Source organism: Elephas maximus, chromosome 3 (assembly GCF_024166365.1).
Source record: "Elephas maximus indicus isolate mEleMax1 chromosome 3, mEleMax1 primary haplotype, whole genome shotgun sequence".
NCBI classification, from domain to species: Eukaryota; Metazoa; Chordata; class Mammalia; order Proboscidea; family Elephantidae; genus Elephas; species Elephas maximus.
In genome coordinates, this window is record NC_064821.1 from 193,162,636 (window position 1) to 193,172,578 (window position 9,943).

Here is a 9,943-nt window from a genome sequence, read left to right on the forward strand (position 1 = left end):
AGCCAAGTACCACCCCTTACCCATGTGACCTCTGTCCACCAACGAACTACATCTCCCAGCAGGCCTCTCGCGCCAGGATCCTGGGCCTTCTGAGCATCCCGAGATGTACGCCGGGAGAATTCTGAACGGTAGCCGCGGCTCCTAACGACCCTAATTGTTTATTTAAACTTTCCACCTGGATTTTTGGCGCTAACCTGTGGCCCATCTTAAGGGCTACAGTAGCAAGGCGTCTTTTCCAACCCTCATTATTCTAGATCACAGACGTGACATCTTAGAATCCTTCTCTATTCTAACCCAAGGTATGTCCTTCCAAGAGGAAACTTGGTAAAACTGGTGGCCTGGGTCTGGTTAATTTAGCAGTGTAAGACTCTTTATACCCAGATTCAGGAAGACTGCCAATCTTTTCAACCCTCCACCCAACACCCCCAAGCCTCAAACTCCAGGGATGGGGGTCCGATGAAGCACGTCATTTTATTTCACAAAGACTGTACAAAATTCCTTATAAAACACGGTATGTCACCTGGTTACCTCACTCTTGACCCCATCCAACTCCATGTGAAGGGGCAGGTGAGGGTGGGAAGAGTGTGGGATGGAATGGCATTATGTACAAGGCAGGGTTTGAATCCATAGGTACAAGTTCTGTCATATTTACACTATTTCACATATTCACAGATGTGTAGGGAGCCAGGAGGAAGGAGTGAGCTCCGGCTCTGTTCTTGTGTATAAAAAAGCACCAGTGTCCTGGACTGGACACCCACTGCTCTAAAAGACGCAGGGGGGTCCAGGGCCTGATCGTCACCGACTGATATCCCGACTGGAGTCCCACAACTTGGCGTTGGGTGGCTCAGCCCGAAGGCGGGTGAAGAAAGGATGCTGAAGGGCTTCGCCCAAGGTCAGCCGCTTAGCAGGTTCATACTCTAGCATGCTTTCAATCAGATCGAAGAGCTGGTGGTGTTCCTCTGCCTCTGAGGTCAGATACCGCTGGTGGTGGAGGGCAGGAAAAACGTGAGGCAGGATGTCTTACAAACCCTGCTTTCTGCAAGGCCCTAGCTTGGAGAACCAAGGCTCTGCTTGCAACTATTTTGAATGCTGCCCTACCACGTCCATACCATGATCAATGTCTGATCCTACCTTCCTACTAGCTTGATTATGCCTTCATACTTTTTGAAAGTTCTTTCTACTCGTCAACTTCATGAATCTTCACTAGCTCCTCGTTAACATGTAAGCTCTTCAAGGTAGTTTATTCTTTTCTGTCTGACCTAAAGAATCCAGGACCTTGCTCTGATCTCTGGTTGGCCCAAGACAGATGTGGTTGTCTAACTTTCTCTCCACAAAATCACAGCCTCTCACCTGTCCTCTATGACCAAGGATGTGTTCTTTTCGTTTTACTTCCCCTCCTTTCCTAACCCTCTGCTCCTGGCAAACCCCCTCAAGGAGGAAATGACTTCTGGGTGGTGGGCACTATTTATTCCCAGTCCCGCTCACCCGCAGTGGTTTGCAGTTCTCTCGGACGTAGCGCCCAGCTGATGTGTTCTCATCCCAATCCAGGCGACCCCGGTAAAAATACTTCTGCTTCCTAGAGGGGAAGGGGAGGTTGAGGAATCAGGAGGTTCCTCTTGTTATAATTCTTTTATCCCCCATCTGAGAACAGCTGGGGGGGGAGGGGAGACGTTAAAGAAAAAAATGATGTGAAATAGACCAATTCTGTAGAGAGAAAAGGGAAAAAGTTAAGTCCCTCCCACTCAAGGTTCACCTTGTCTTTCGGATCATCCGGGAAGGGATAGGACCCAAGATCCTTTCCATCATGGCTAGATGCTCTCTGTTGTCATGGGTCTGGGAAACAAAGACAGAAGTGAACGTGGGGGCAGGTGCTGAATGGAGAAGAGAGCAGGCAGGTCCTCAGCAAAAAACAGGAAACCAGTTAGATGCAAGCCTGGTGGTCATCTAAGATACCCATCACTTACCTGGAAGAGAGTGAAGCCAACATAGTACTCGAAGATGATGCAGCCTATGCTCCACACGTCACAAGGCTGTGACCAGCCCAGCTCTGGGCGGGAGTAGGGGGAGGAAAAAGGTGTTATGAGGCTTTAGTTGGCCCACCCTGACCTCCTAGTCTCCTCACACCTGGACGGCCTTGCCCTCCCTTACCAAGGATGACCTCTGGTGCTCGGTAATGGCGAGTGGAGACAATGGTGCTATGGTGCTCGTGGTCAAAGGTGGCACTGCCAAAGTCTACCACCCGCACAGCTGTGCTCTTCACACTTCGCTCATCTCGCTTCTGGAAGCAAAGCAGGAAGAGAATGAATCTCCTCTCCTCAGACCAAGACTCCCCATTATTCTCTGAAGCGCTTCTGAGCCTTAACAATGAAACTGGCCTCCTGCCTGCTCCCACATATCCTGGATAGTTAGTCACCTCCTTCACAGCCTCCCTAGATTATGCAGGGTACTTCAGCACAGAGGAAAAGGATTAAGAAATGATTATGAAGTAACGGGCAAGCCTGTACGTACCTTAAGACTATACCCAAGTGGCCAGTGTACGCTTGAGCTATATATATGTAACAGGTGGCAAAAGGATCAGGGGAGAGAGAGGGTTCCCTTAGCTCTTATGTCCCCATTATTTTCAGTTTGTCATGGAAGCTGAGGTTTCCTGCCTTATAGAAATATGTCTGAAAGAGAGATACTAAGTCTAAACCAAGAACCTTAAAACCATTTTAACTCTATTAGGAAATTATCTGAGGTCCTTTTTTCAAGTTCTCTTCCAATTTAATTTAAGCCCTTAAATTTCTTTTAGTCTATTCTGGTACTCTGGCTTTACTCAGTCTCTCTCGTAAGCTCCTCTGTTACACTGATTTTATTCAGTTGGAGTCAGACAAGGAGGAAATGGGGAGAATGTGAAAACGGAACAGAAAGGGCCAAGGGAAGGCAAAGTGGAACAGCTGCCAGCCGGCACTGGCCATGGGACATACCCTGTCTGCCTTACCTTTTCTAAGTTGTAGGTGAGCTCATAGTCTGAATTCACAAACAGGATATTTTCAGGTTTGAGGTCCGTATGTGTCAGCTTGTTATCATGGAGGACTGCAGGGGAGAATGCCGGGTCAGGCTCAGTGCAGGCCACAAGGGGTTACTAACTAGCATCAGCTGGCCCCCAACTTGGTCACCTGGATCAAAGCTGATGAGGTGGCAGGTCCAGAATGACTAGGCTGCTTTCTATTCTACACCCAAATGAAATGCCAGGGCTAAGCAGCTAAGCAGCCCTGCTCTTATTTATATATTCAACTCTCACCTGATACAAAAACCCAAGTTCGCTACGGGTTGTACTTCTGTATTGACTTGGCACATCTGTGTATTTGACACTCTGTGAACTCCAGTCTGTGAAACTGTATGGTTGTGAAGACTCAGGAGGAACTATGCACTGGTCTAGACTCTGTATCTGCCCCCTTGGCTCAACTCCTCCCTGCTCCCACCTGCTCTGCTGGGGCTGGAGAGCATCTCATCTCAGACAAACGTCAACCTCCAGCCTGAGTGGAATGTTTTTGTCTTTGTGTTTGCTGTCTGACTTACACTTTCCCAAGGAAGGGGAAGAAGGGAAAAATGAGGTAATTAAGTGCTTCGGTTTCAAAGGCTTTCTCTTCCAGCTCCTGCTAGGTTGAATGTGGAATAAGAGCAATCAGTAATGGTGGAGACATCAATCAAGGAGTTAAGTCAGAAGAGGTGATGTCAAGATGACAGTGAATAAAAGAAGTGCAGATAATCGAGAGTTGACTGTTTAGGGGCTTCACCAGTGCACGACTGAGACAGAAGAGGTCCAATGGAGGGAGGGGCTGCCCCAGAGTCCGCCTTGGCCCGCCCCACTCACACTTGACGGCCTGGCACAGCTGGAAGGCCATGTGGCGCACTTGGTGGATGGGGTAGGGCAGGTAGTTGTTGTCTTTGAGGAAATCGAAGGTGCTAAGGCCCAGGAGCTCAAAGGAGATACACATGTGGCCATGGTAGTCAAACCAGTCAAACATCTGGACACAGAGGCTGGGAAGAGAGATGGGGGGAGGATGTCTGATGAGCCCACCACCCCTTCAATAAGGGGACCACAGAACTGGTGATTCCACATACTTGGGCAAAAACACACCAGCTTGCATTTCCAACAAAACTCAGTACACCTTTTTTTTTTTTTTTTTTTTTTAGGGAATGGCCCTTCTGGGAGACCCAAGAAGAGAGGAAACACCTGCCAAGCTTTAAACTATTTTCCTGCAAAACTTTAAAGAATGCAAAAACTCTCTGTTGAAGAGCTATTGAGTGCCAGGCTCCAAACAGCACGGACCCTGAATTGTCAAGCTGTCACTCCTGACCCTGACTCCAGCCCTGTTCCTGCAGTTCACTCGCCGTCAGCTGCCATTGGGCCCATGTTTATACCTACTGCCCTCTGCGTCTTCACTGAATGCTCTTATTGTACTTCTGGCCTACGAATGTGTGTGAACAAAAATATTACTATATAAACGTCTGTGGCCCCATCAGCATAATCCTAGGTATAAAAGCTTAATCCATTTTTTGGATCAAAATATTGATGCTGAGTCCCGGGGCCATTCCAGGGCACATCTCTACAAAGGCTGTCCTGAGCAGGAGCAAAACAGAGAACAGTGCAATCTAATGTCCCTTAGACAAGGGGAACGGGTCAGAGAATGCCCCAGGCCCTTCCTGCCCTGCTGTCCTCCTGCTCTAGGATGATGAACAAAAGACGGATGAATGAGAAGGTCTAGGACTTCCCTGCCTGCCGAATTCTGGACTGGGAGTCTCTCCTGTGTAGGCGTGGGGACTCTCAGACTCCCCTCATATTCCTTTGGCTGCTTACTTCTTGTTGTCAGGATCCTTCTCATTGATTTTCTCCAGCACATTGATTTCTAGCCGAGCTGCTTCCTTGTATTTCTCCACATTCTTAATGATCTTCAGGGCAACTCGAGCCCCGCCCCTGTAGGTTGGCAGGAGAGGCTTTTGTTGGGTTCTCAAGAACATCCCAGAATGAATGGGCTGTCTGAGCACTAAGAAATCCTACCTTTGGCTATTTAGCAAAAAAGCCCCAGACAAACCCCACCTCCATATACCTAGTAGATCTGGAGTAAGGAGGGGACAGACAGTTACCTGCGATGGTCAACACACTGTACAACTCGGCCAAAGGTCCCCTCTCCCAAGGTGCTTACAATTTCATCTGAAATGAAAAAGAGCAGGGTCGGGGAGAGGGAGGAAGAGAAGGCAGGGGATGAGCTGAGTTGGGAAAAAAAAAAAAGGGTACAGCAACCTGGGGTGAGGAGATGAAGGGGGAACAGATACAGATGGTCACAGGGGAAGAAAACCCCTGAGTGAGTCCCACCACCTTTAACCCAGGGGCCATGAGAGCTGGGAGTGGACAGCAGAGGCCAAGTCTCAACAGCAACTCAAACCACCCAGATAAACAACACCACTGAGAAAAGGCAAAAGAGGCTGTGACTTGGGTTGGCTTGGGACATTAGGATGGCTATGGGACCATTACAGGCTATAGGATTGTTACGATTTGGCTTGTACATCGCTCTTGTAGCCAGTCCCCGACGTGGTAGATGAGGTGGCCCTCAGCGTCGTCCTCTACACTCTTGGCTCTCCGGCTGCTGTGCTGCTGTCGGGGGGCGGGGGGGGCCGGAGCAAGCCAGGTGTCGGAGCGGGGGCCGGAGGGAGACGGGGTGGGTGGTGGAGGGGTCACCGGTCACAGGCGCCCAGCCAGGGGGGACAGACGATGATGGGGGACAGTGGAAGGGAACACGTCAGATGCAGTAAGGCGGATTGGGGTGAGAAGAGAGAGCGGCGCACAATCCCAAGTCCCCAAACCCAAAACAGGAACAAGGAGAGGCATGGGCAGAGCAGAGAAGTAGTGTCGTTGCCAATGTCACCCACAACGCCATGCTCTACGCAATGCCCTTTCAGGCAGGCACAGATCTCCCCTTGCCCCCACCCAAGCCCACCTGCCAAGGAGGCCAAAAAGCCCAGGGCTTGGGGGAGAATGGCACTTCCCAAGCAAGGTCCCCAACAGAGTGGAGGCCTCTGGGGTAGAAGAGCTACTCCCAATCACAATAAGCCCAGCATGCCAGGAAGGGCACTGGGGGTCACAAATGCTCTGTGCCCATACATCTCCAAAGCAGATTCCAGGGCCCTCCAAGAGCTGGAGAGCTTCCAAGAGTGTAGGCAGATTCGGTGCCCACTTCAACGTACATGCCCCAACGCTCAGCTGAGAACAAGAATACTGCTCACTTACCAGGGCACTAGAGGGTCTGAAGAAGAGTGGGGAGAAGAAGGGCCTGAGCAGGCACTCACCGAAGATGAGTGGCTGAACGTCCTGCTGCGTCTCCTCCGCCGCCTGTGCTTCCTACGGCTGCTGCGCTGGCTGCGGTAACTGCTGTTCTCCCGATGGTATTCGTATGAATGCCGGTAGTCTGCGTCATAGTAGGCCTCTCCCCGATCTCGGCTGTAGTCGTTGCGCCTGTAGCTGCCACAGTATCGCCGGTCATACGCCCTTCGGTCAGATGAACGGTCGTCATAGCTGCTATGGGACAAAAAAAAAAAACATCCATTAGGTACATGTGTTCAAGCCACATTTCTGCCATGTGACAAGATCCTCCCTCAGTAAGAACAATGAAGAGTAATGCTCGAAAAATTGCCCCCAGACACCTATTATGGTGCTCCAAGCGGGCCAAGAACCAGAAGCGTGAGCTGACTAAATGGGAGGATGCCCACACCTGTATGTCACCAAGGCCTCTGAAAAGATATCTGCAGAGTACTCACTCTCTCTGGGGGTCTCCTCCTCCCCTCCAGTGATACACTGCAATAGTCATTTCTTTCTCCAGCCTCCCCAACTGAAATCCAGCCTTGCTCCAAACCATTCCTGAATACTGCTGAAATTATTAAAACTATATAGACCCAACTTTGTCTTGCTTATTAAACCATCAGCTACCTCTAGCCCCCAGGCCTCTGCACATGTTTTCCCTTTGCCTGGGACACTTCTTCCATTTGACTCCTATTAGTCTGATTCCTATTCCAACTGAAGACACGCTTAGATGTCACTTTCTCTGGGAAATCCCCTGAACTACACATTTTATCTCACCCAACCAAACCTGCTGGTGCTTCCTCAGCCCAGGCTCTGTACTTCCCCTATGATAACAGCTATTACCAATGCAGTGCAAATGCTTTATTTTGCTAGCCACCTTGAACATCATCTCCACCCAGCTGTTCTGCACAATGCTCTTAGCACGGAACCAGTATGTGTTTTTTGAACAGTGCGTGACCTGAGATTGAGTTTCTCTTCCTGAGGCCTCACCTCCGAGAACGGACGTGGTAACTGTCTTCCCGCCGGTGTCGCCTTGTCCGGTCACTGCTGCTCGACCAGGAGCGGCTTCTTCGTCTTTTATGCTTTCGGCTTCTATAGTGTTCATGGTAACTCCCCCGGCTGCCTCGCTCTGAGGAGTGGTACCTTCGGGGATGAGGCATCTAGAAAGGAAGGAAAAGAAAAAATAGTGGAGAAAGCTCCCATCAAAGTTCCCCTCCAAGGACCCAGTGCTCCAGAGATCCTAAGGGCCTTTCTGCTCTTTTATCCCTATTTCTTTTTACCACCCACAACTTCTGCAGTCTTTCTCTGTGCTTACAATTTCTCAAACTTAAGGTACACATTCACCTACTAAATCTGGCTGAAAATTCTAATAGGCTCTCCTCCCATCCCACAATTACCCCATCTCTACTCATTCCTCTACCCTGCTTTTCCTCAAACATGGCTCCATGAAGGCCCTCAGGTCTGGGCCACAGCTCTATTACAGGTGAGACTGTGTGACTGACAGAGACCGCCACCCTTCATCCTTGGCTATGACCCAAGACAGATCTGTGCCAACAGGCTCAATAGACATTAGCTTTACTGTAATTGTTCTGACAAAGGTTTTATAGTCCTTAAGTATCTTATCTCCATAAAGAGACCATCCATGTCCTGAGGGCACGAATCCAGTTTTCCAGGTTTCTACACATAGCAAGTATATACCAAATATAATCAAGTTTCAAGAATCTGGGCCTGGCCCCTTGAAGTATCTCTGCCAAATCCCCTAGAGAGGTTTTAATGTCAAGTCTCAGCTTCCTACCTGGCCCCACCCCTCTTGTACTTGGGAAGTAGAGAATAACTGGTTTTTAATTAATATTAGCACTACTTGGCCTAGAGCTAGCTAGCTACCTTCAAGTTATTTGGGGATGGAACAGCATGGTGCACAGATCTTTTTTTCTCTTCAGGGAAAGTCACAGAGAAATCACTGTCACATTCCAGAAAGAAGGGAAGAGGAGGGCAGAATGAAATGAGAGGGTCCGGGGACAGAAGTCTCGGGTGGACATGGGGTTAGGTGTAGAAAAAGCTAAATGACACCAACACATGACACCCATTCCTGGCCATTTCTTCCCAACCTTTTCGAATTAAAGAGAGTGATAGCTGACTCAGTCCTACTGTAACAGAGCTGAGAGAAAACCAAGAAAATGCGAGCAAAAGAATACCCCTGGTTATCCAACCTTGCTTAGCATAAGTGCCATCTCACCACAACCACACTGCCACCAAGGACGCGCACAGGCCTTTTCTCCCTAGAGCATATCTAACCTAGGATCTGTCTCAACTTCTAAATCTTTTTTCCCTTTCTCACTCGAAAAATCCAGAACTCACTCCTAGAGTCAGACGCCATATCCTCAAAGTGACAATCTATGTTGTCCTACTCCTCAGCTTAGTCCAACTTCGCTATTCTACTCTTTCTCATCTCTGGAGCTTCTGTCCCTACTCCATCACCCCTTCTCCTACTCTTGCCTCTCCCAAGTTTTCTATAGGCGTTCTTGGATATATATAAGGCAGACCGACCTGCTTCCACCTCATCTCTTTACTCCCCACCTCTGCAGCTCTGCATCCTCCTCCCAATCTTTGCCCCAGTCCCTTGCCCCCAATCCGGTCCTATCCCCGCCCGCCCCGCAGGGCGCGCCCCCGCGTTCGCCATCTTTCCGCACGGCCCCGCGGTCCGCCAGCCCGCGCGCTCACCGTTCTGGCGGCGAGGCCCGTGCGCTTGTCCCACAGGAAGTCCGTGATGGCGGCGGCACTGCGGCCGGAGTCCCGGCACCCCCGCGGCGACGAAGTGCGGCTCCACCCCCCCGACCCGGGACCCCGGGACCTCCCGCCCCGTTCCCGGGCTCCGCTCCAGTCCCGCCCGCCCCGGTTCCGTTCCCGCCCCCAGGATCCGGTCGGCGCCGCTCGCAACGCCCCAGCCCGGGGCCCGATCCCCGCTCAGTCTCCGGCTCTGGCCTTTCCTCTCCGCTGCCGCCACTGTGAGCGAGCACGTACGCACGCACGCACGCCCTGCGTCGCCTCCCAGCTACCCCTGGGTTCCGCCCCAGGGCCGCGCACGCCGCCGCGTGCTCACGTAGCTTGCAGCGCCCGCCGGTCGGGGCGGGGAAAGGCGGGGGCGGCGGTCCGTGGGGCGGGGAGGGGGTCGCAAGACGCGCTTGCTTACCTGCCAAGCCGGCTCCACTCGAAGAGGTCTGGCTCTTCAGTCCTGTGCCGTTTTCATCCAGACTGCTGTAGCTTACGTAGTTAGGTTGGAGATGTAAAATAAAACAAAGTGTTGCCGCTCCGCAAACCTTCTGACTCTTGTGAGGCTTCGTGGTCAGCTCTGTTTCTCCAAGCCTGAAAACATCCGGTGCTTAAAACATTTTGCCTACCTAAGCCCAGGAAAGAGGGGCTTCGACCTTTTGTCCTGAGCAAAGTTATGCACATGTGGCAGCGGGGGACATGACCGTGGAGGAAATGTTTCAGAAATGCAGGGATGGAGAATCAGATATCCTAAAGAGGGAAATCATTTGAGAACTGTATCTTAACGTGCTTTACACATAATGTGTGAGAAGTATAAATTTACTGAATTGAAAA

General features: G+C 50.8%; 1 protein-coding gene across 4 annotated transcripts; it reads right to left on the reverse strand.

The window, feature by feature from the left end:
- Positions 1–64: 64 nt before the first annotated feature.
- Positions 65–9,352, reverse strand: CLK2 (CDC like kinase 2). Of its 4 annotated transcripts, none has more exons than XM_049880700.1 (13): positions 9,062–9,352; positions 7,331–7,500; positions 6,331–6,556; positions 5,551–5,635; positions 5,131–5,197; positions 4,844–4,960; positions 3,857–4,023; positions 2,981–3,075; positions 2,149–2,278; positions 1,965–2,047; positions 1,754–1,833; positions 1,486–1,576; positions 65–981 (listed from the first exon to the last, which is right to left on the reverse strand). In XM_049880700.1, exons 2-13 carry the CDS (start codon positions 7,498–7,500, stop codon positions 796–798), a joined length of 1,497 nt encoding a protein of 498 aa, XP_049736657.1. In that variant the 5' UTR covers positions 9,062–9,352; the 3' UTR covers positions 65–795. The 4 variants fall into 4 exon arrangements, with proteins under 4 accessions (XP_049736657.1, XP_049736656.1, XP_049736655.1 ...); XM_049880699.1 differs by having other exon boundaries at positions 66–981; positions 5,551–5,638; XM_049880698.1 differs by having other exon boundaries at positions 153–981; positions 6,331–6,559; positions 9,062–9,351.
- Between the last annotated feature and the right edge of the window lie 591 nt (positions 9,353–9,943).

Excerpts from the sequence above, each read along its gene's own strand:
- CLK2 (XM_049880697.1), bottom strand. The coding sequence starts at position 7,500 with ATGCCTCATCCCCGAAGGTACCACTCCTCAGAGCGAGGCAGCCGGGGG. Across the intron at positions 1,834-1,964 it reads TTGGCTTCACTCTCTTCCAG|ACCCATGACAACAGAGAGCA; the intron begins GTAAGTGATGGG and ends TTTGTTTCCCAG. Across the intron at positions 982-1,485 it reads AGAACTGCAAACCACTGCGG|CGGTATCTGACCTCAGAGGC; the intron begins GTGAGCGGGACT and ends CTCCACCACCAG.